Raw genomic sequence first — 26,339 nt, 5'->3', positions numbered from 1 at the left:
CCTTGACGTGTGCACTCAAATATTGTTGAATTTGAAATTAGAAAACAAAACAATGTTGAGTTGATTTCACCCGCGTGAAAGGGCTTCTATACTGAGGCTTTAATGAGTTTATAGAATAAAAGGTGTTTATAGAATCTGGGGGGTTTTTTAATACCAGTGCCATAGATAATCTATTTAGAATCAAATTTCACAGCTCTCATCTGTGTGCATTGTGGGAGATAACGAACAAAATCTTTCCCAGTGTGCCAAGACTTAAAAAGTGGTTGTTTATTATAGATTGTTGTAATTTACCAAGAAATCTTTCTTATACAGGCTGTGAATCTTAGTCTACTTCCCAAACTCTGTAGAACAAAATATGAACAAGTATTTTTAGCATTTCATGCATTTTCATTTGTTTTTGTGAATAGGGGTTCTGAGAGATGCTTCTTTAATTTTTAAAAGAAATGGAGATTAATTTTCACCATCTTTAGGAAGTGTGAGCAGTATTCTTTAAGTATCATAGTTTTTCTTGACTATCTAAAGTGCTGTGTTGCATCATCTTCATGTTTTAAAAACTTTTCTTAAAGTATTGTAGTTTTTTTTAAAAGCAATATCAGAATTTCGTCTTGTTTATCTTAAGAAAAGCCAGACCTGAATAACACTTTTTACAGCAATATATAGTAAATTTTCCTTTAACATCAAAATCAATGAACATACTTATAGCACACATTTGTATACTTTTACAGCCTTCTGCCTCTATCTGTAGCAAATAAATATAATTCTGTCTGCCTATATTCAAATTTACTACAGTTATCCTGTGTGCTAGAGTTCCTACACATCACCCACTACAACTTCCTGTTTCATGCTCGGGAAAAATCAGGCAGGGAGCTTTAGTGTAGCCCACACAACTCGGGATTAAGGTACAGTGGATCACTTCACATTTACGGTGAGCCAGAAGCATGGACTTGAACAGTTACCGTGGCTTAGACCGTTTGTAGTGACATGATCCTCTGCCTGAGCTTTAAGCAGACTGTATCACTCCAAGTCATACTGGAAACCACCTTTCTTCATCATTAAAAATGCCTGCAAATTAATTCTGAGAAAAAAAAAAAGTAGAAGGATTTACTGTTTCTTTGTTAATTAAGAACTGGGGGGTACGGTATAAGAAATTAAGATGATAAAGAACACATTCTGCTACATAAACTTCTGTCTGTATGAAAGCAGTCAATGTGCGTTTTCATTTCTGGGAAACAAAAAAAGATGGACTTCCTCAAGTCAATCGTATGTTTTACATCTGTTGCCCATGAATGACAAGTGGTGTGTTGCTTTTTTGTTTTCTTTTTACTGTAGTAGTTGTGGCTTTCTAGAGAGCAGTAACTATAGAGCAAAAAGGTAGTCATAGACTCGCTCATTTGGGCTGCTGGTAGCTATGTTAACATTAACTAACTGCCAGATGTCCCCTTGCAGAACGCATTAGCTTGCTTTTATTGGAAAATCTGCATACTTATTTTACATATTTTAATACATTCTCTAGAATTATTTACCCATATGTACTCATGTTGAAAATCTTTACTTGGTTATTGCCTTTAACTTCATCTCCTCTGCTTCACTAGGCTAGGCAGTGGAAAAAAAAAATTGCCTATTGAATGTTCATTTCTACTTGTTCTGAAGTTGTGTAATGGTTCCACTATTAATCCTTACCTTTTCTCTCCTCCTATTTTTGAAACTTTTGCTTTGACCTGTATTTAAAGATTTTAATGAGCACAGTCTCTCCTTCTTCCATGTAGTGCAGGTTGTAATTTAAGTGTCTTGCTAGTATTTTGTTAAGTAAAACTCTGTAGGTTTGAAAAGGAATGAAAACCAAAATGAATTATGAATAAAGTTTAGCTTTTGTGTTATTGACTGTAAATCTTTGTCTTGCACCTCATTTTAAATAAATTACACAAAATAAGAAATTGGTAGTTGTAGTAATGTAGCTCCTGTACTTCAGTTGGCTGGCAGACTAAGGAAATAATCCTCGTGAATACTTCAGGGTCAAAACTCGTGGCAGAAAAAGTGCAGTTTTAGAGGAAGATCAAAGAAACATACCTCAATTAGGGTAACAGTATAGGAGGCGTGGTCTCTTTAATTAGCAAAGAAGTGAGTATTTTTATAGAAGTATAAGAACGGTTTCTGAATGCCAGTTCAGCAAACTAGTGTGCTTTATTGCAGTAGTGTGTGCAGAGTCAGGGCCATGCTCATTAGGGCTGTATCATACTTCGCCGAAACCAAATGCCGTGAAGGCAAAAACCTTGGTGGATTCTCTTCTGTTGGTAGCATCTTAGGGTGATGGGGTGAGCCCCAGGGGTAATGATTTTAGGCATGCAGGTTCTAGTGAGGGGGAAGAGGATTGTGAACAACAGAGTTTCCCCTGAAGCAGACTGGGCAGGTAATAATGCCAAGAAACTGTGGACAGTCAGCAGAGAGAAACTACTCTTATTTCTAGTCAAGAGAAAAGCAAACTGGCTCTACAGGGGAGAGGGGTCTTGCAAGTGAGATGGAGAAGCAGTGTGCAGGAGGTGGACAAAAAGGTTCAAGTTAAAGTAACAAATACACATATGCATTTGCTATGTGCACCCTGTTTATATTTCTTACGCTAACTAAAGGGAGGGGAAAAGGAGGCTTTGTGAACTCTGAAAAGTCTGTGCCTCTCCTGTGTCTGTCCCTAAACAGTGGTGTAGATGTTGGATTAAGCTGTTGAAGAACCTGAACTGATAGCCCAGGTCCTGAGGACCTGCGTGACTGTGCCTTGGCACCTCTGTTAAAAGATTTTGATGTGTACTTTTCCAGTCAGGAGCAGGATCTTTTGCTTTGCAGTATCCAGTGCTACATACCTTCACTTGAGAACATGGATAGCGCTAGAAGATTCTCAAATCTGTTGCCACTAGCAGTTATCAGGACTGCTTTGTCTGTTACTTTGCTTCTGTGCTGAGTTTCAAGCATGCATGGGAGAGGATGTGCCTTTGCACCTGATGTTTTAGTTGGGACCCCATACAGTCTGGAACCATCTCGGTCCCATACCTGCCTTCTCTTTACTTCTTTACTGCACCCATGTTTTTTCAAGTTATCTTAACCCTACATCTGTGATGATGTAATTTTTCTACTCTGTCTCCAGTTGACAACAACTTTCGACTCCTACCTCCTGTAGTCTGAGTTCATTATCTTTCCCCCGCTCTCTTTCCCTGTAGTGCAGCACAAAGGAATTCCAGCCACTCCAGCCAGTAAGTCAGCTTTGTGGGAGGGCCCAACTTATATGCCACTATGCATGGGGAATGAACAAGAACAACTAGAGACATGTGCATGCCTGCAGGGCTATGGTCTTATTGGCATCACAGAAACGTGGTGGGGTGGCTCTTATAACTGGAGTGTTGGAATGGAAGGATACAGGCTCTTTAGGAAGGACAGGCAAGGGAAACAAGGAGGGGGTGTCGTCCTCTATGTCGGTGACCAGCTGGAGTGCATAGAACTCTGCCTGGGGATGGATGAGGAGCTGACAGAGAGATTATAGGTCAGGATTAAAGGGAGGGCAGGGACAGGTGACATTGCAGTGTACAGTGACATTACACTACAGGCCACCTGACCAGGAAGACCGAGCAGATGAGGCCCTCAATAGATAGGAGCAGCCTCACATTCACAAGCCCTGGTCCTCACGGGGGACTTCAACCACCCTGATACCTGTTGGAGGGACATCACAGCAGGGCATAAGCAATCCACAAGGTTTTTGGAATGTGTTGGTCATAGCCTCCTTCTCCAAATGACAGAGGAGCCAATGAAGAGAGGTGCTATGCTGGACCTTGTTCTCACCAATGAGGAGGGGCTGGTGGGGAATGTGAAGCTCAAGGGCAGCCTTTGCTGCAGTGACCATGAAGTGGTGGAGTTCAAGATCCTTAGGGTGGTGAGGAGGGTGCACAGTAAGCTCACTACCTTGGACTTCAGGAGAGGAGACTTTGACCTCTTCAGGGACCTGCTTGGGTAGAGTACCATGGGATAAAGCCCTGGAAGGAAGAGGGGCCCAGAAAAGCTGGTTAATATTCAAGGATAACCTCCTCCAAGCTCAGGAGCAACGCATCCCAACAAAGAGGAAGTCAGGCAAAAATGCTAGGAGGCCTGCATGAATGAACAAGGAGCTCCTGGACATGCTCAAAACCAGGTGGGTCAGGGCAATCCCAAGCACAAATAAAGCCTGAGCAGAGAAAGAATTGAGAGCAGCCCTGAGGAGAAGGACTTTGGGGGGTTGGTTGGATGAGAAGCTCAACATGAGCTGGCAATGTGTGCTCGCAGCCCAGAAGGCCAACCATGTCCTGAGCTGCATCAGTGTGTGACCAGGAGATCGAGGGAGATGATTCTGCCCCTCTACTCTGCTCTTGTGAAATCCCACCTGGAGTACTGCGTCCAGCTCTGGGGCCCCCAGCATAAGAAGGACGTGGACCTGTTGGAGCGAGTCCAGAGGAGGACCATGAAGATGATCAGAGGGCTGGAGCACCTCTCCTGTGAGGACAGGCTGGGAGAGCTGAGGTTGCTCAGTCTGAAGAAGAGGAGGCTTCAAGGAGACCTTATAGCAGCCTTCCAGTACCTGAAGGGGGCCTACAGGAAAGCTGGGGAGGGGCTCTTTATCAGGGAGTGTAGTGATAGGATAAGGGGTAACAGTTTTAAACTGAAAGAGGGTAAATCTTAATTAGATACTAGAAGAAATTATTTCCTGTGAGGGTGGTGAAACAGTGGAAGAGGCTGTGCAGGGAAGTTGCGGATGACCCATACCTGGAGATGTTCAAGGCCGGGTTGGATTGGGCTTTGAGTAACTTAGTGTCCCTGCCCATGGCAGGGGGGCTGGAACTAGATGATCTTTAAGGTCCCTTTCAACCCAAACCATTCTATGATTGTATGAAATCTAGGTGGCCAAATCTGCCCATAACTCTCCCATCTCATTGTATGCCTCAACCCTGTGTCTCTGTGTCCTTTTGTACACTCCACAAATGATTATTTCAGCTTGTGATCTTATTACAGAGTTCAAAGGTTTTGGGGGAGGAAGAGAAAAGATTTAGTAGAAGAGTGGCTGAAGCAAGCGTTCCATGCAGGTGAAGCTGGGAGCTGCTGTGCCTTTGAAGGGCTCATGTAGGCCAGTAGCATATGTAACATAGTTGAGGAATCACTGGGTTGAAGCAAAATGTGGTGACCTTGTAATTTCAGTCAGCCCTGTTGGGTTAGTCTGTATTCTTGACTGAACTAGAATTTGAGAGTTTTAAACAGTATTTGATATGGTCAGTAATGTACAATGAAATCTTTCCTTTTTGTGAGACTGCATGAAACCCCATTTCATTCCAAGGTAAGGACCATAAAGTGCAACCTTAGAGCAAGCCTCCGGCCTCAGGAATACTGATAAGATCTTAGTCAGGAATGTGTTCTAGGAATTACTTCTGCTGCCTCATTGTTTAGATTGCCATCTCATTTACCAAAACATTTATTCTCTGACAGTCATTGCTTTCTCTTTCCGTTCGGATAGAGAAAATCTCAACAAGGTTTTTTTGGAGCAGAGGCTTGTCTAAGTCTTCTGTCGAAACAGGGAGACCTCTTCTTTCAAATAATAATAATATAAAAATATGTATGTATGTATGGTTCACAGTCTGAGAGTCAGATCTTGCATCTGTGCCCAACTGATATTAGACCTCTAATTTTGAGTGTATAAATATAAATTTGACCATAACATTAATCCTGTTACTTATGTACTACCTATGGACTCTTGGTAATGTTTTGTACTTAAAAATTAGCCTTTCTGTTGCTAATCATATCAGTGCCACAAACCTCAGTGCCAGCTAAGCTGGGTCTGCTTCTGATGTCTGCATTATTTAAGCCATTAGATGTAAAGTGCCAGGGCAATGGGTAACTTCTGCCCGGAATCATCATTGGTTTTTCACTCACTGGTGAGAATTGAAATAGTACAAGGACATGCCCTGAATTATTAAGAAATTACGATGCTTTCTCTAAACCTGAGATGGTAACTGATTTTTATTATTTTTTTTCTTTCTTGCTCTTAAGGAAGTGTAATTATCAGATGCCAGTAAGGATGAATCACCTTGTATTCTCCCAAGTACAGAGCTGTGATTGTTATTCCAGTGGAAAGTGCAGCACTAGGAGATGCTAAGGGATGGAGAATGTAAACAAGAGTCTCTTGGATGGCTTACTTCTCCAATGGCCTACTCTCCTTTGCAATAGGAGCTTTGTGGTTGTCTTGTGCATAGTCATTGAAGTGCAGATATAAGGAGAAGGGCAGGTGCATTCCTGTGGTGAACATGCTGCCACTCGCCAGGATGGGTTTTGGTGGCAGAACTTCCTAGTGAAATTTGAAGGAACGGCCCTAAACAGAATAAGGGATGCTAGAAGAATAGGGTGGCACAAAAAATGCTAGAGACTGCATCCTTCCCAGTGCCTGTGGACAAGGAGCATCTCAGAGTCTTCTCTAACAATACCATCACACCACAAACTTCAAGTGGAAGAATTCGAGGTCTCTCTTGACTGGCATGGGACCTTTTAGTAGTTTTGGGACATTGGTTGAAAAGACCAAGAAGTTCCAAAACATCAAGAAAGTCTTGATTTTTTTAAAAGAAAAAAACAAAAACACCCCACAAACCAAAACCCCCTAAAACAAAACACAACTTTAGAGCTTAGAATATCCAGATACCAAATTCTTTTAAACTATGACCGTCTTAAATGGCACAATTATTGGTTACATGTTGAATCATCTTACCTATGTTATATGGTAGCTGGATGAATAATGTGATACTGCTTTCAGGAAGTAGTTTTCAAGGTGGTGATAGAACTGAGAGCACTTTGGAGTGGAAAATGTGGGAAGAAAGCATGAATAAATAAAAATGAAAGACTGTACTTTGCTCTTATGCCACTTCAATAATTAAGCTGTCTCTGTATTGATTATTAGTAGAACTGTGGAATAGGTTGTGTGCTATATATATATTTGCATCTATTCTGTCTGCTGTTGTATACAAATAGAAGAGCTCATTGGTACACTTAGTTTTTTATGATTTTAATCAAAACTGCTTTGTTGAAATTAAATGTTAGCAAATACCAAGGAAGACCATGTAGTTGCCTGACAGCTGACTAAGTTTTACAGACAAGTAAGAGGCGTTGCAAGTTTGTAGTTATAAAGTAATGCTTTTTCAGGCTTTACAAGTAATTTTTTAGATTGTTGAGGCCTATGGTTTTTAGGGGGACTTAAGTACAGGAACTACTCCACAAAACTATTTGCTTAAGCATTGAGTGTTGTTCAACTTAAAATTGTTTCCTTTGGAAAGGAAAACTGGAAATAGTGTTTCTTTTATTGTTGCTGCAAAAGATGACAATTTTGGTACTTATTTAATGCAACATGTCAAGCTAAAATAATGAGACGTGTCTAGATTGAGTTAAAGTAGACTTTAAATATCTTCAGAAAGCAATTAAAAGCAAAAGAATATGCTGCCATCAATGCTATCTCACATTCACATTTAAAGCAGGATTTTCTATGGTAACAATATGGATCTTGAGTTATTTCATTGGTTTCTCGTGAGAGCTGAATTTAAAAAAGAAAAGTCCTCAAATCAACAAAGGATTAATTGTAAATAATAATAATTAAAAAAAAAGAAATAACACTTGTGGAATCTCAGTTTACACAAGAAATCAGAAAAAGTATAACCATGTCCTTATTACTTCAATGTATTGCAATGTTAAGTTATTTTGAGACTTGTAAGATGTGTCTCTCTGTATGCTCTTGGCGCTCTGGACATTTGTTAAGGACTAGTTTAAAAAAATGAATTTTCGTCCTTGTTCTCCCAGGAGCTGGCAAGCTGTGGCTGGAATAAAAAAGAGAAATACAGTTCTGCACCAAATGCTGTTGCTTTCACCAGAAGATTCAATCACGTGAGTTATTTTTTTTTTTCCAGTGTCATTACACGTAGACGTTTTAAAAGTCTGGGGAATTAAGTGTTCTGGCACATCACTTTTATTCCTACTCACAGCCGATTACTTGAAAACTTAAAGTATCTGCTGTAAGGAGTTCCTCGTCTTCAGGATATACAGAAAGACCAAAACAGTACTGAAGAAATAGCTGTGTTTTTGTTTTAAATAGCAGTTATTGATGAAACAGGAAAATATTAAGTGATACTTCTGTATTTTTTTTTTCCCCCCTCTATAAATGCTGGCTGTCCTTTACATAAAGACCGAATCATCATTACAGGTTAAAGGCTTATTGCCATACAGGATTTCTGGAGTAGTAATTAGATGTCATTTCTTTCTGTGTTAGTTGAGTGTCTCTTGCTTCTCATAGATGTTCTTGACCCTATAAATAGGAGCTTTTTGTTGGTATGGTTACCTTTCTAAGGTGTTTCTGGGCAAACTTTTAAAATTCCAAACACTGTACAAAACTTGTTCTTTAACTCTCTGTTTGGCATAATTTTTCAGGTGGTGTATTTGTGATTTATGGCTCTTACGTAAAAATTTTTCTGTGTAATATCAACTTTTAAAATAAGATCAGAATTTTACCTTTCTCCACAATTAAAGCTGTAGGACTCCAGCTATGTACTTAGCTAACCAAGCCTCAAAACTGTAATGCTTTTTTTACGTAATGCCATATTTTGTATTTCAGATGAAGTAATTCTGTGACACTCATCTCTCCTCTTGTAACTGTTTAATTATGTCTCTAACTTACAACCTCTATTCCAAACCTATCTTCTGTGCCCAGCCTCAGATCTACAGGCATCTTTGTTAATCATCTAAACCTCGGACCAAACCTCTAACCTTTTCAGGTGTTTTTTTTTTCTATTAATTGTTGTGTACTTTCTCACTTCCCGTTATCACTCACATCCAGGATATGACTAAATCCTCTTACTTCTCATCGACAACACTTAACAATATTTCTTAACCTTCTAATGACTGAAATGCTTGCCTAGATATGGGTTTTGGGCACTTGCCTCATTCCCCTCTTGACTGAAGAGAAAATGTTACACCGCAGACTCCTTGTGACCGTACCATCTATTGAAATCTGGGGATTTTGGGGTTGGGATTTTGTTTTTTGTTGGTGTTTTTGATTTGGGTTTTTTTGGTTCGTGTGTTTTGTGTGTTGGTTCTGGGTGGGTGGGGTTTTTTCTTTTGCATTTAGTAGAAATTTTCCTGATATAGCTTTTGAAGCTGCTCCTTTATTAACTACATATGCAGCCTGAGGCTACTTTTACACTAATACTTTTTATGCTAATCTTACTGATATACCAGTGATCTCAACATTTGCTCTCTTGTTTAATCATGTAAGTTATCTCTTCAAAGAAACGTTTTGTTTTGCTGAATATTCTGAAATGTTTTTGTCGTAAGGGCCATGTTAGGCAGTGTACCTTATCAAAGATCTTGTTTCTCACCAGTTACTGTATAATGTACTAAAGAACTGCAGGAATTGACCAAACAGAAAGTCTTCAGACATATTAAAGAATTGGTAAAATATGCTTAGTAGCAAGAAGGAGGGGAAACCTTATCATGGGAATAATCAAATCAACTGTCTGCAAACTGACAGTTTGTCATTACAGAACTACTGTTTAAAAATATTTAGAGTGTAAAATACATTAAGGACAGAGGGAAGGTTTGTCTTGTACAGCTCACTTTAAAAGTAGCTGTTAAGGATCTTAAATGTTGCTAAAATGCTAACTATTGTTAAATAGTGTTTAGAAAACTTCTAAATACAGGATTTTTAGATTAATGTATAGGAATTCCATCATGCCAGCAAAATCACATTAGTTTATTATTGTAATCCTATTTTAAGTCTCCCCTTCTTATTTATCCTAATGACTTTTTGGTTTTGTGATCATTTTAATTTTTAAGTTTTTTAGAGAATGTTTCTGTATTTTACTCCGTGGAACACTTGTCAAATCTGTTCATTGGATTATTAATTGATGAGTGATATTTTTGTGTGTGTTCAGTCTTAGTTTTTGTAAAAATCCACACAAAACTGGCTATATGCACAAAATGGGCAATAAGGAGAATAAGATGCTGGAAATACTTGCCTTTTAGTAATATGTTTCTTCATAATAGTTGATAGTCCTCTTTCCCTGGAAAGAATTGCTATCTGCTAAAGGGAGCCTTGCATATTTTCATTACCCCGGAGCGGATGTTAGATAGTTGTTGATCGTTACTGGCTATTTTATCTGTCTTAATTTCCTCTTTCTACAATGCTTCATTTGTGTCAAAGAACTCTTGATTCAAAGATAGGGCAATCTGAAAGAAACTATAAAACTAGGTGACTCTCAGAGGTCTGTAGTGTCTTTGAGCTTGTTCAGTATGTTCAATGGACTAAAAGACCTACATTGCTGTTTTAGGTTTTTTCAGTATGGTAAAGGATGAACCTTGAATAAAACGCAGCTCTCTGACTGGCTTTGAGCAGTTGTCTACAGAATTTCTTGTACTGTTTCTCTTCCCCCTCCCTTCCCTTTGGCTTTGCATCTGAAGGCCTTGCTAGAAATGATGCAGTCAGAAAGACTTATTTGTAAACTCTCTTTTTGTGTAGCTTATTTTTGGGGAATGCCAGAAGACCAATAAACATAAAACCAGAATATAATAGCTTTAAGATTGATGCCATGACAGCCAGTCTATGGTTCTCTTTGAATGTCGTTGTATATTCCATATAGTGGTGCATACACAAATATAGCTGCGGATTTTCTTGTCATAAGGTTTAGGTTTGTAATTAAGCCTCACTCCAGTCGCGTGCTTTTTCTGCAGCTATAAAAGTTGGATGTTCCCCTCTGTCAGTTGACAGGTTCCTTCACTGAGAATATCTTTGATAATGACTTCTTAAGAGCCTTCCTAGTATCTTGAAAAGTACAATTTCTGTTGTCTTTAAGCCCTAGCGAAGACCTTTCTATCTGACAGAGCCTGTCCCTGGCTTTCATTTCCCTACTGGGTTTCAGATGTGTTGGCTGCTGCAGAAGATTTCCCTTTCGTAAATGCCTGTTATTGCTGGTTTTAATATCTAAAAGAAATACATTGCCTGCAATCTGAATTGTCCTTGGGACACCCCTAAAACAAGAACAGTGGTGAAATCTGGGGCATGTCTTTGCTGTGTCAGTGAGTTTTGTGGAGTCACCAGTGTAAACAAGACAGGCCGGTTTGAGGCTCTATTCCACCAATTAATTCTGAAGAAATGAAAAAAACTCTTTTTTTAACAGGCAGGCAGCAAGTAGTTGGAGCCATTGCAATTCACCATTAAATCTTAGGCTGTCTCTTGGACTGTATTTAAAACCAAAAGACTTGAAGGTGTTTCAAGGTCGTCTTTCCTGTTTCCTTTTTTCTTTTTCCTCATTTGTTTCTGCTCTCTAAGATGTCATTTGAAAAACATTGATACAGGAGTTGTAATAGCCTGTAGAAGAAACTCTGCCTTGAAGAGTCAAATAATAGGTAATAAAGAGGAAACAAGTCCAGCTATTTAATGACTGCTCAGATGCTGGAAAACTGCTGCATGTGGCTGAGGGACATACCATTTGTAAGAAGCTCTTCTAAGAAGTTTGCATCAGCCTTTATTCTGGCAACAAGGAAAGTCATCAGTCTTACCTTCGAAGTATAGAGGGACTGGAGAGGGGAGGGAAACAGGGCAAGTGTTGTTTCAGTTGCAGGTTCCTCAACTTTTGACTTACTGAGACAGTACTGCGGGTTATTTCTGATGTGGTGTGGGCCCACAGCTCCAAATGCGTCATTGTGGAGGACTCTTTAATTCCAATAGTAATGGCATATTTAGATTCACCATCCTTTCAGGACCAGTGAAACCCAAGAATTCCTATGGGATAGGCAGTGGCAGCTAGGACTAAGAAGGCATGGTGGAGTAAGCAATTTTCATCTTCCTTTTCTAATTTGCCTTTGTGCTCAGTTCTGCCCCAGGTGCTCAGCAGAGGGTTCCTGTTGGGCACCTGCCCCACTTACCTGGGGGTTTCTAATGCTTAGACCTAAAATAAGTAATCAGGAAAATCATTGCGACTTTTGGCTTTAATGGGCATGAATACATTTCATCAAATTTTTGTTAATCTTTGAAATTTCACTGGGTTTAAATTATGCATTACGCGTCTGTCTTTCCTTTTTCCGCCAACTTGCCAAAAGAAAACCATGACCAGCTCTCACTTTGTAAGTAAAGAGAATATTAAATCACTAACAGCTGCTTCACAGCAAATTGATCTGCTGATAGCATTTTGGAAACAGCAATGATTATGTGCAGTTGATTGCAGTCCACTGAGAACAAAGTAGTGTATTTCCAGCATTAGTTATGTGATAATTATATGTGATGCCTGTAAAAACAGATCGAGTTCAGGGAAGAGAAATCAATTGAATCATTCCATGCCAGGGTTTGTTTATTCTTGAAGAATACATTGCTACAGGGTACTCTATAGATCTACACATCTGCTATTAAGTATTGTTTTTAAGTATGTAATTTCTTTACGTTTTTAAAACTCTGATCTCTGCCTTTTTCAGCTTTCTTCTGAAATTTAGTTGTATACTTGCATACTACTGTTGTAACTGGTAAATCTGACAGAGTGCAAAACTGTCAGTTTTGCTTCCTTATTAAACCATTGTTCTCTACCTTTTGAAAATAAGTGTCTATCATAAATTTCAAACAGACAAGAGGATTGTATTTTTTTTAAGATGGTTGTTAGGAATTCACATGAAAACATTTCTTAGTTCAAGTAAAGGTAACTTGCTCTGCTGGTTACTAGATTATCATTATTAAAAACCTCTTTCTTGAGGTTTTTATTTAAATGGGAGTGGAACTGTTCTGCCACAGAGCTTAAAGTATTAGAGAAACTTGTCAACTTGATTGAATACATTGGAACAATTTGAAAGCAAAAGATCCCACTTGAAAAAGGCAAGTTTTGTTTTACTACCTCTGTGAAACTGGTGTTATGTGTGTGTTGTTTTTTAACCAAATGCAAACGTTATGTAGGAGAAGGAGTTTGTCTTGAATATTGTAGTGTTGCTGAGTTGCAGTGAAGTGTGATAGTGAAATTTTGCTAGGGTTATCAGAAACTGAAAAATGGGATGGGGAAGAGGTTATTGTGCTTCCTTTGGAAACAAAACAAAAAAGACAGGGGTTCTGCTTTCGCTGCAATGATGCCAGGTCAGTACTGTCTCTTTAACATTACATGCTTTTTATGTAGCATATCAGAATGTTTTTAACAGATATTTGGAAGAATGATCCAGAAACTCTTATTAAAGAGAGAGCTTCAAATTTACCTATCTAATAATTAGCACAGAAAGCACAATTAATTTTGTAACCAACAACTATGGACTTAAAAGCACCAGTATAACAAAATTACTATTTCAGATTAAGAAATTAAGCTGTGATTTAAGAAAAGATATGTTCAAAAGTTAGGCATGGTTTTCTAGGTTGACCTTAATAGGGAAGAATATAAATACGCAAATATATGTCAAGGGTTAAATGGTGTCTTGAACTGGTATCAAAGGCATTGATGCCCAAAGGCTGTGATTCATCTAACTGGTTGGTATTGGTGGGACAGTGTGAGAAATAATAGCATTTAAACACAGTGAGAGAGGACTTGAAGCAAAAGAACCATAAAATATGTATGGAACAAATATATATGATCTATGTGAAGAACAAACCTGGATAAAATAAAGTGGCCTATTGAAACAAAAAGGTTTATTTAAATTGTTTATTGTTCAATATTTGGAATATGTTAGATTATGGTGCTGTCTAAAGATACCAGTGAGTAGACAAGACCAGCCGAAACCCAATACCAATGCCAGTAAAAACACATCAAAAAGGAGTGGAGGTGGTTGGAGTGGAAAAGAAAGGTTAAGCGTATTTAATTCTTTATCTCCTGCTTACTCTGTCACTGAAGGGACTGGATGGCTCTAAGCTTCGAAGAAGCTTTTGCATTTTGTTCTGGTTTCTTTTTCCTGCAAGAGCTTGGAAGTGTTGAGACTGGGCTGGCTGGGACTGGGATGGAAACCAGGCTTCCTTGAGTAAACAGGAGCGCTTGTGCGGCACAGTGCTTATGTCACTGTGATACTAATGAGCTTCTATAGAAGTCAGGGCCAACCTAGTAAATTGGTTGTTTTTTCATCCTTATGAAAATGATTGAGCATCGCTCTGGATTTTGAGCAAGTGTTTCATAGTCTGGCCTACCGCAAGTGGTTTCCTATTACATCAACCCTCTGTTAACTTGAGGCTGATGAGATATGGGATTTTAAGGGATAGCAATATGGTCTTGTCTCTACCTGATTCTTTATGATATGAAAACCTATGTTAAAAGTTTAAATTCCCTTGATCTTGAAAGGGAAAGAATCTCCTTAGAAACTCATTCGTCAGTCAAGGGAAAAGTTGGTTTTCTCAAGCTGCGTAACTACAGCAGAACGTTGAAACTGAGGTTTAACTTTTTTTGACAATATTTCGAAGTACTGTCAAAAATTTTAGTATTTATGTATTCAGTACTTATGTATTTTATAATAATGCTGTTTGCACAGAATCATTTTTTATATTTGTCAGGGTAACACAGTTTGTCTGGAGATACTTTGTTTAAAAAAAAAAAAAAGAAAAGAAAGGAAAAAGAAAACTGAGCTCCGTGGCTAATTCTTTCCTGGCTAATACAGCCTTACACAAACAGACCAAGGGAAAGCAGTGGTTATGCAAGATGTTTGTGGGTTTTTTGGTGGTTTTTTTTTTTTGTAATTCTTCCACTTTCCGGTTCCAAAGAACTGTTGTGTTTTGACATCCCAGTTCTCATCAGATCATTGTAACTTCACTGAAAATGTAATAATTTTGGAGGTGAGGCTCTTCCCCTGCTATTCTGCATAAAGAGCTGTCATACTGTACAACGTGAAACTGGATAAACAGGATATTTCATTTTTTAATTGAAAACTTGGGCAGGAAGGTGAATATATATGCAATGTTAGTTTGCAAGAGGTAGTTTACCATCACTTAAAAATTAAAGCATACTGAATATAACAGCGATTTTTATACGACAGTGAAATTAGTCCTATAAAACTTAACAGCTGAGTATGGTAGCATGCTGTGTATTAGCAGGTAATTGGCATAGCCAGCAATAAGAGTACAAACTATAAACTCTAGGTTATAGCAAAGGCTTCCTACCTTATGTTCCAATTTCGTTCAGGTGATGTTGGTCTGATGATTATTTTTATTCAGAGGTGTTGGGAATTTGGAAATGTCAGTGAACTGTTGAAGCTGTTCAGCTCACTGGAGAGTTGGCTAGTGCAGCTTTGAAGCTGTGGAAAAGCAAAATCAAAGGCTATAACTCAATTTTAGTTTTTGTATTCCTTCATTTTGTAGACTCTTAACAATTTCTACATTATTTTATTTGCTTGGGAGAATATCATTTGAAGTTTGAGAGTGTTGTCATTTGCTTTGTGTCTGTGAGATCTCATCTTCAAACTTAGCCTGAAAACAAGTCAGTCTGCATAGACTGTACATAACTGCTGCTGCTGAGTGTTTTTTTTTGAGATGTACTGGCAGCAGAATGGTTTTGCTCATTAGAAAAGCAGATCCCAATGTCTTTGTACGCAACTCACTGATGTGACAGATTTTACAAAGACAGTTCTAGCCGCCCACACACTTACTGAGAAAAGCAGGCACCATAACATGCATTTTCCAACAAAACAGCGAGTGCTTGGCTACCAGTTATGAAAGATAAAAGATTCAATTCTAAATATGTTAGATTCACTAATTTGATTTAAGCAACTGCTTGACCATGTAATGGTAGAAGGTATCTTGGATAAGAACAAGCAGAAAAACAGAGCAAAACGCTTTGAAGAAGGTTTTTTGTTAGTATCTGGGATATATTGGTTGGGATTTTACAGTATAAGCATTTGCATCTTCTAGTATGTATTCAACTTTATAGATGGAAGTTGAATGCTTGTGAGACTTCTAATGTTTTACTTCTGAAATAAAAATATTAAAAGTGTAATGTTGAAACTCTATATTTTAAAAAAGCAAATTTTCTTCTTTCTAGGTAAGCTTCTGGGTTGTTAGAGAGATTCTACATGCACAAACCTTAAAAATAAGAGCTGAGGTTTTGAGCCACTATATTAAAACTGCAAAGGTAAGAATTTGGACTGGTGGGTGTGTGTGGGATTCACCGTGATGAAAGTTCTTAATTTAAGTCGGTCAGTTCAAAAATACACATGGGTAAATATTTGTCTGATACCTGATTTAGCTGTGGTTGTATTTGTTTACTTGAATAGCTGTTTAACTTCTGCATGTAACAAAGTTGTCAGAAATAGTGACAGACCAAAGTTCTGAAATGGAAGTCTTTGTTTACAAAAAAAAAAATAAATAGCTTAACTAAGGTAATGCAAAGATGCCTTATTTCAAATATTGTTTATCAGATAATATAATTTACTGGATGTGTTTTCTAAAAACCAAAATGCTGTGCGTAGAATCAGTTCAAACAGCATCGGTGGGAACAGGAGTAGTTTGTTTTTAATATTGGAAGGAAAGGATCTGTTATCTCTTGTTTCGGTTGTGGCATGAATAATATCAACCTAATATTGTTACAAAAATATACCTGAACTCGGAAAACATTTTAGAGCTCTCATCCTGTGATATCTTCCTGAAAACCTTTAGGACTGACGTTCATAAGAAAAGGGTCAGCAAATCTTGACTTACATATAGATGAAGTGGAGTCCTGGCCCTTCAAACAGAATGAAACTTCTTCATTGTAGGCTGAAGAGAGGGGTGTGTTTCACATTTTTGCTGTCAGATTGTGGCTGCCTGTTAGGACAGCTAACTTCTGTGACCACCTCAGGTGACCTGCAAAAAAAAATGTAAAAATTTTTGTGAATTACCTTGGTATTCATTTTGCAAATGCATTCTTTGTCTTGGTATGCACATTTTTTTAAAGTAGTAATATTTTACTTCTATGGGATTTGACTAGCAATTAGTTAGTTGAACTTTACTTACCTATGAGTTGTAAAAATCACAGTTACAAAACCCAAGAAACTATATATGGGGCAGTTTTTATATCTTTTCATTTCATTACTGTATCTATTATCTTGGCTTTGCTTGCATATAGCCATGAAGTTACTGCAGTTAGTGCCATTTGAAGGATTTTATATTTACACCAAAGCTATTACCAAAGCAGCTTGGTTCCAGAGGTCACACTAATTAACTTTTCTTCAGGGAAGCTGTAAATCTACTCTACAGTGAATTCTTTGTGCTGTCAACTATCTGTCAATTGTATAGCTAGCAGTTCTTTAATGGTATCTCATACTATGTTGCTTTATGCATCAACTAATTGGATTTATTGTTGCATTCCCCTGAAGTTCCCAGACTATCCCGATTGGTTATAAGACTTCTGTTTCAATCCTGGCAGCAGCTACGGAAGTCCTTTTTTCATTTTTAATCAGCTACACTGTCCTTTGGTGTAGTGAACTTCATTACCTTCGGGGACGGGGGGAGAAGGGTTATAGCGTAAGTGGAGGGACAAACACCAGCAGTACTATTTGGAAGAACAGCAGGACTATGGTATATGACAAATGTCCACCCCCCAAAATATTGATTGCCCTTTACACATGGTTACTAAAGAATCCTCCCAAAAGAGGATTAGGGTTGGGAAACACTTCTTCAGTAGAGGCAGACAGACTCTTGTTCATCAGTAGATATTGGAATCATAGCATTCTGGGCACCCAGACTGAAATTGCTACTAGGATGACCTGACCGTAAGCATTAAATGTGGCATTTTGAGTAATACCAATGAGGACTTCATTCTGTAAAAGGCTGTTAAGTTTTCCGCCAGTGTGTTAAGTGGAGAGAGAATCATTTGCCCTGCTCCAAAACAATTAGCCAGAAAACTATCCTTGCAGTATTGCTTCCTCTGATATTCAGCATTTATTCTGAATCAAGTTAGTCTAGCTTTTTTGTCCTGTTATCTTATGAAAGGTCTCCCAATAAAGAAAACTTGGGTAACCTGAGTTTCAAGGAGGAAAAAAGGCTTTCACCATTTCTTGAATAGCAAGGGTTCCTCATATTATTGTATTGTTTCTAGCTGGAATCTTCCAAATGGATTAAACAGGATTTGCAATGCAGTGATTGAGTATCCATTTCTCTTTATCAAAGTCTTCTTGTTAGGCATAAAACTTCAGTTTGTGTGTGCTCCACCAAAAGTCCCTGAATGTAGTTCAGATCTCTCAGTGCTCATAGCTATCGGGATAATCAATATTGCAGAAGAGCTGATGGAACAGCATTTTCTTCTGGACCATTTTTAAGCTTTTGTTACGGTAGTACCAGTAGTGAATTGGCCAAGGCAGATTGATGGTTTTGGAGACAGAGGGAAAGAAAAAAAAAAAAAGGAGAGGAGGGAGATTCGAAATATGTAAGAAAATGTGCTTAAGCACAGTGTTTTGTAGAGAGGTTTAAAGAAATTTTTTTTCCACTGATCTTTTCTGTGTTCAATTTTGATTTTGGTGTTCCTTTCCACTAGTTAGTTTTAGTTGTCATATCCCAAAAATGGTCTTTCAGTGAGAGAAGTACTCCAGGTATGTGGTTTTTGAAATTTACCTGCTTGATTTCATCCTGCAACAATATTTTTGGGGTGCTTTGATGCAGCCTTGGTGGCTACATAAACCTGCGGTGCCAAATGCATTTACAGTATTAAGTACTGCTGTGATTACATCATTCACAACTGGGTTGTCCTTTTTGGCATGTGAAGTTTTAAAATTCTGTTGAATGCTATGAAAGCAATTTTTCGGGTTTGAATGTCAGAAGACTTACGGCACTTCTGATATATGTCCCAAGATATAAGCCTATATAGATTTTTTTTTTAAGAGTTCTCTGTGGACTATGAAACAGCCAGTATAACCTAATTCAATAATGAATAGATGTAGTAATGAAAATTAGGACGTGCCATAAAAGTGGCATCAGGTGTACAGCAGTTCACTGTAACTAACTCTTCATTCTAGAACATGCAAGATTTCTTTAATTTTTAGATTATTTATTCTGTATTCATTATTGACAGTGCTTGGAATGTTGTTTATTGTTATAGTATGTATTTTTTTCCTCAGAAACTGTATGAGCTGAATAATCTGCATGCTCTTATGGCAGTTGTGTCAGGCCTACAGAGCGCTCCAATCTTCAGGCTGACTAAAACGTGGGCGGTAAGTGAGCAGCAGTAGAACAGGGGGTTTAATTTATTCTTAGGAAATTACAACATTCTGTAGCTTGTTTTCAAGGATGCAGTAATTATTACAGATACTTTTAATCTTCTTGTACTGTGTATTTAATGCTTCCAGTGGCTCTTAAGTCTATGGTTTCCTGTTGAATTTTTTTTTTCCATTCTGGCATAGAAATATTTTCCTTTGAAAAATAGTTCCCTGCAGATTCTTCTAAACACGGAGGCTTCTAATTTGGCTGGGAGCTACTTTGTATTTAGTTGCTGGAAAATTATGAATGCCAAAGGGGGGTTGTACTTCAGTCATTCAGGGCTTTATACTGTTGGAATTTTTTTTTTTGCACCATGGAGAGCAGACGTCCAGAAACTCTTGATTCAGTTTCTGTAAAGAGATTTGTAGTTTCTCTGATAACTAAATCTAGCAATTTTCCTCAGAGTCTTCAGAATTATTTTCATAGTTATAACAACTGCATTACACAGTATATTCGTAGGTCTGCTTTTGTACAGTTGTGAAGGAATGGTGTTCTTTGGAAACATTTTTTTGACATTTATTTTTTGACTGGAATTAATATTGTTTTTTGTGTAGTTGTATCCTTGGTCAAAAGAACATTAGGAATGACTTGCTCATTGATACCTCGGAGCTAAGAAAACACTGTGCTTGATTCAGCCATCCGTTGTGTAGTTATCCAGCTGTATAAACAGATGAACTGTGACACTTTCAAGTGCAATAGAAATAATCAGGTGACTGAAATACTCCTGTGCGAGGAACCCATATAAATTGTTAAAGAGCTAAAAGCTCTCACTGAAGATGTGTCAACACATCCTCGCATGTTACAAAAAGTGTTTCTGTGTCTAATAGCTGAATGATAATGTTGTTCAGTTGATAAATGTTACCAAAATTGAATACAATTCACTCCTGTCAAGGTACTCATCTAGAATTCTGGGGTCACTTTGCAAATGCACAATTAGATAAGATATTGTTTCAAAATACCAAAAATCTCTCTAAGGAAATCTTAAGGAATTTAACACTTCAAAATGATCTTGAGGAGAATTCAGGTTTTCTGGTTTTGTCGTGTCAATGAATTGATGCCTCCACAGTTTCACATAGTTGTGATGCCAAATTGTTTTTTTCTTTTTTTTTTGTTGTGCATGACTCAAAACAAATGTCAACTATAACCATATATTAATATAACCATATTAGTTACTAGCATAATTATGCCATTCAGAACTGGGAGTCCCCAGTTTGTTTTCCTGCTTGGTCAACCAGAGGTCCTGGTTTGTACTTATGAAGATTATTTGTGTGCTGTTGGCGTATGTATCAGTTTTTAAAGTTTGCCCCTCTTCTAGCCTCTGAAATGCCAGGTAAATTCTCACACATTTCTGCAGGTGTTTAATTCCTCATAGAATCCCAAGTGAGTCTATGCTATCATCTTGTAGAAGCCTTTGCAAATTCACGCTGCCAGATGGCTCCTAGCAGTGTGCACTGCAAGCTGATTTAGATGTCTGTCTTCTTGGAAGTTCAGTTTATCAATTCTCAAAGGAATTCTAAGCCTTTGGCTTTCTGTGTATTAAAACCAACAAAAGACACGTGAAAAGGCCCACCAAGCCATTATTTGAGTCACCAAGTCATTTGAGTATGTTAAACAGTAACCTGCCAAAACCTTCATTAAGGAAGGATTTCTTCATTTCTGAGATTATTTGATTGTGGGTTGCTATGAACTAAGTCAGGAAAATAGCCACAAGTATATTCACTCCCTAAAATAAAAAAGTCACCTTATATGGATGGAATCTAGAGTTGAAAGGGGCCATTGAATATTTGCTTGGTAATCTAATGTTCCTAAAAAAAGACGAAATTCATGTCTTCTGACGGTATGTCTGAATATGTCTGAAATTTCTCTCACCCATTGCTTGCACACCCTGTGAACTCTGGAGAATAATAAATGCTTCTGATGTGCAATTTGCCTTGTTCAAAACTTTAAAAGAAACATGAACCTTTTTAAGAAACTACTTAGAGTAGAATGCTCTACTTCTCTCCATTTAATGTAAAGGAATTCTGGATGACCAGCTAGGACTTGGGCAATGTAAGCAAATACTCATTAGACATCTGAAGTTGGGTGAGTGAATCCTGCCCCACTCTGCCAGCGCCCTGACACCTCAGCTCTCCTTTCTTGTATTTCAAAAAGGTTGTCTTCAGTAGTGGCACACTGTAATTAGAAAGCAAAGAGCAGTCTGGAAGGCTCCGAATCCTTCTCTGCTACTGTAAACTATCATCCTTAACTTTTGTTGTCTCCGCATATATACATCTCTTTACTGTTCTTTGCATCCTTTGAGCCTAAGAGGCAGAGGGGGAAAAAAAAGTGATCTAGAAAAATCAGCAGCTCCAAAACTGAAGAAATAACAGCTGTGTCCTTACTTGCCCTTACAGAAACACTTAATATTGTCAGCTTCTCTGTACTTTTCTACATGAATGCAGGAAGTGGGGACATGATGAGACAAAGGAAAGTCATACAGGACCAACTTCATTCGAGATTATTTGAAAAGCCTGAAATGATATATCAGTCTTGAAGAAGAGTGTGCAAATCAGCATGTTTTGAGGGAAACACAATTAATTTCAAGTAAATTCATTAGGCTGTTACTATGCCTGCTAGTCTTGTCTTAACTTCCAGTCTGCAAAAGTATAAAAAGCCTTCCAGACACCAAACGGAGGCAAAATATTTTAGAATATTATTAAAGGCAAGCTAATCTAGGCTGATGAAACTGGAACCATCTTTAAGAAGATAAACTTCAAAATGTTTGTCATCTTCTGATGGCTGGAAGGAAGTAATGCCTGTCTAATGTTTCTTTGTCCTGGAATTGGCAGATGCCTGCAGTTTGAATGAACATGAAATAGATGCTTTTCATCTGAATATTGGAACCAAAGCTAAAGATGAAAATTAATTGCTGGAATGTCAGAGATCAGTATGTCTTGGGAAGCAATTAACTTTTAAAAAGTGACTTTCTTCTGAAAGCCAGTGTTTAGTTTGGTGATGCGTTAGCTATCCAAATGAAGACTAGGATATCATAGAATCATAGAATCATAGGGTTGGAAGGGACCTCTGGAGATCATCTAGTCCAACCCCCCTGCCAGAGCAGGGTCACCTAAAGCAGGTTACACAGGAACACGTCCAGGTGGGTTTTGAATGTCTCCAGAGTTGGAGACTCCACCACCTCTCTGGGCAGCCTGTTCCAGTGCTCTGCCACCCTCAGGGTAAAGAAGTTCCTCCTCATGTTTAGGTGGAACTTCCTATGTTCCAGTTTGTGCCCATTGCCTCTTGTCCTGTCCCCGGGCACCACTGAAAAGAGCCTCGCCCCATCGTCCTGACACCCACCCTTTAAGTATTTATAAGCGTTGATAAGGTCACCCCTCAGACGTCTTTTCTCCAGACTGAAGAGACCCAAATCCCTCAGCCTTTCCTCATAAGAGAGGTGTTCCAGTCCCCTAATCATCCTCGTAGCCCTCCGCTGCACCCTTTCCAGCAGTTCCCTGTCCCTCTTGAACCGGGGAGCCCAGAACTGGACACAGTACTCCAGGTGCGGTCTCACCAAGGCAGAGTAGAGGGGGAGGATGACCTCCCTTGACCTGCTGGCCACGCTCCTCTTGATGCACCCCAGGATGCCATTGGCCTTCTTGGCCACAAGGGCACATTGCTGACTCATGGTCATCCTGTTGTCCACCAGGACTCCCAGGTCTCTTTCCACAGAGCTGCTCTCCAGCAGGTCAGCACCCAACCTGTACTGGTGCATATAGGAAATGTAAGTAAAAAGACCAGTTATTTCAATACTGAATTTACAGCTTTACAGAAGGGACACTTCTATCATGTTCACATAGGTTTATCTTCACTGAAAGAGAAAAGGGAATATGCATAAAAATTTAGCAATCTGACCCTTGTAATTTTTGCACTACTAAGTATCTTATAGGGGAAAAATTGTAATTGGAACTAGAACACTGAATCTTCTGACAAAATGTTAAGTGGGAACATCTTTTACTGTTCTTTAAGTTCTGGCTTTGAATTGAAATGAAGCCTTTAATGTGGCTTTGCAGCAGTAGTTCAGCTAGATGTTTTCAAAATAACTTAGTTTTCCAATCTTACAAAGAGATCCCAGGTGCTATTAATTCTGTCCAAGGGAGGGACTTTTTTGGGGGAGGTGTGGGGGGGAGTAAATGCTGTAATTTTGAAGCACTTGTATTTAAAGAAACAAACCAGTAACAACAAGTTGGAGTGGAAATCTGTGATTATAAGGGTAAAAGAGAAATCATAACGATCAAACTTAAGCTCATCTGGTTTTGCCTTTTTTTGGTTTTCCTCCTAGTTACTGAGTCGAAAGGATAAAGCCACCTTTGAAAAGCTGGAGTATGTTATGAGTAAAGAAGACAATTACAAAAGACTTCGAGATTATATCAGCAGCTTGAAGATGACTCCTTGTATTCCCTATTTAGGTAAGTTGAAGTATTTCTAGTGGGAAACACTAATGACAAACGTGCTTCTCCAGTGATTACACAAATTAACATCATCTTTTAAGCATTCATGAAACTATTTCAATACTTCAGTAAAGAATCTATAACCATTAGTTGATTCTGGATACTCTGTAACTGGCAAAAAGTAACATCACTAGCTTCAGAAATAAAATATCTATTAAACATCACAAACACTTCAGGTTTTACACAGAGTTTCAGTTTTCTAGGAAATTATTTTCCCATATGTTGTGTGGATATCCTGGAGAAATACTTTAACTGTTATGCCTGCTAGCACTCTTAGAGCTAAATATTTGACTGTTACAGTAATGATGGCTTTTAATTTATGAGAAGCTATAAATCACAATCTCTGAGATAATTAAGTGTAGATCTTAGGGTTTGGAGAATGGTAAAATCTGGAGATACTGATGCATTTATTTATACTAACGTGACACGAGAAACTGGGTTCTTAAAACTGACTTAGCTTTATGGAATAATTATAAGTAAATTATATTCCTGTGTATCTGAAAACTAGACAAATGTGTTTAATATGTATTGGCTTTGGTGCCAGGCTAATCTAGTATTACTTAATGTGTCTCAGTTTAGTTTGTTTAAAGTGCTCAGTGTGCTTTTTTTATGTAGCTTTTCTTTGATATCATAAGATGTCAGTAGTCACGCAAATAAAGGAAATGTTTACCCAGATTTTCCATTTCTGGGAATAATAGTCAATATATTTGCTGATAGAAGTTGCTCTTACACCTAAAGTCAAGATGTCCTCCTATGGTCACTAGGGCTTATTAAAATGAAATATCTTTGTTCCTGAAATTTTGTTTCCTTTACTCAGCTGGGCTGTTAACTTTTTCAAAATTAATAACTTGACAGTTGTCTTTATATGATCTTTCTTGATATGAACAGCAATATCATCAGTGATCACTTCAGAATCTAGAATCATGCCTCTAAAATGCATATATTCAAGTTTTGTGAAATTGGGTGAATTTTACTTGCTTTATGTTTAAATAGAAAAAAAAATGCTTTACTGTGGAGAGCTAATAATCGTTATAATGACAAGTAGTCCTATAGAGTTCTTTGTTCTGTCTTCATTTTTTACTTCCCTATTACATTTGTCCCAGAAATGTCCATTGCTTCAATGTGATTTTAACAGCTGTTAATTTCCTGTGTCTTCAAGTATTCAGATGTTTGTGCCTAGAATGGAAGAATCAGCATGAGCCTATTTTATCTGAAGAGCAGGTGTGAAAATTCCTGGTGTGGCATACTCTCACATGCTCCCCTACCTACCTGCAAACGAGCTATTAAAAGTAGGCCTGAATTAAAAGGGCGAAGAAGCAGACAAGCGTAATGTAAATGTGATTAAACATGTCACTTTGTAGCTTTCCCATCATGTGTACACATATAGTATATATGCACCATATGTGGCTCTGAAATGCAATTTCTAGCTCTCCAGGTGCTTTTTACTTATATGCCATGATTTTTGAAACATGAAGCCAGGCTTAGATTTTCTTGCTGATCGTAGAAGTTCCAAGCCAGCCTACCACCGGATTTTTTTTTTAAAAATCCCATGATGCTCTGACCCTTGCCATTATGGTCTTCTAATACTGCTGTACAGAGGAATCCTTATGCAGTGGTGTATTTGTATGACACTTTAAAAATACTGCCTTACTATGTGTATATTCATATACTAAGTGTATATTTAAAAAAAAGTGAAATGTTGGAAAACAATGTCTTAGTTACAAATGTTTTCCTCAATACAATAGCAACTTTTTGTCTAACTTCTGTATTAGAATAAGCTTTGGACTTAACTTGATAGTTTGTTGAACTGAAGTGTATATTTCTTTTCTACTTAAAAAGAAAGAAATGCTCTTTGCTGTGACCTGCTGTAGTTAAAGAATGTGTTGTGACCTGGTTTCATATGATACCAATTCTTACTAACGACATGAAGAATGTCCTTAAGCCTTTTTTAATTCTCCAAAGGAATAGCAAATGCCCACTGGTGCACTCCCTGTAAAATTAATTTTGTAAGTTTTAAATAAGTGGCAAAAAGAACAAAATTGCTTTGAAACTACAGTCGTGATAAATCTGGATCTATCCTGGAAGATTGGCTGTTGAGTCCAATTGTTACCATTTGAGCAAAGCTTGAGCAGATTTGCAGGAGTATTATTTCTAAAATTCCCCTCCCAAGGCATTTTCACAAATATAAGAATCACATGGAACAGGAGTAACTTAAGTTGCTTGTTTTGCTTACTGTTTTAAGCTTACCGGCTATGGGTTATAACTCCTGAAAGGCTCTTTTTCTGCTGTTACTTCTGGTGTAAAATCATGTGCAGGAGTAGTGCTGCTCCTGGTTTAAAATGGGTAGAAAAGTCTACCTGAAAGTCTGCAGTTTGAAATTGTGATCATGGCATGTGCCGGGGAAGGGGATTCATCATAAGATCTGTTTCCTCTCACAGTAAAAGAAGGGGTGAGGTAGGGCTTTCTTCACTGTTGGTGGGGAGACCCTGCAGTTGCCATGCTCCCCTAAAATGCTCTTTAGAAGCGTGCAGACGATCAAGCCTGCCACACAGTTACATTTGCCATTGCAGATCCCTGCCGGAGAAATACTGGCACTGGTCGTGAAGGACCCTGTTTGGAAGGTCGTAGGGACGGTGAGCATATAAAGGAATTTC

General features: G+C 38.1%; 1 protein-coding gene across 7 annotated transcripts in view; it reads left to right on the top strand.

Moving 5' to 3' along the window:
- The window catches only part of RALGPS2 (Ral GEF with PH domain and SH3 binding motif 2), a 156,992-nt gene that overhangs the window by 64,063 nt on the left and 66,590 nt on the right, over positions 1-26,339 (top strand). For all 7 annotated transcript variants that reach the window (XM_063342813.1, XM_063342815.1, XM_063342814.1 and 4 more), the window contains 4 exons: positions 7,840-7,923; positions 16,011-16,100; positions 19,060-19,152; positions 23,517-23,643. In XM_063342813.1, the coding sequence (XP_063198883.1) occupies positions 7,840-7,923; positions 16,011-16,100; positions 19,060-19,152; positions 23,517-23,643 (394 nt within the window). The remainder of the gene's footprint in view (positions 1-7,839; positions 7,924-16,010; positions 16,101-19,059; positions 19,153-23,516; positions 23,644-26,339) is intronic.

Source organism: Chroicocephalus ridibundus, chromosome 8, assembly GCF_963924245.1.
Source record: "Chroicocephalus ridibundus chromosome 8, bChrRid1.1, whole genome shotgun sequence".
In the NCBI taxonomy this organism is placed as follows: domain Eukaryota; kingdom Metazoa; phylum Chordata; class Aves; order Charadriiformes; family Laridae; genus Chroicocephalus; species Chroicocephalus ridibundus.
This window is presented reverse-complemented; position numbering and strand designations above follow the sequence as displayed.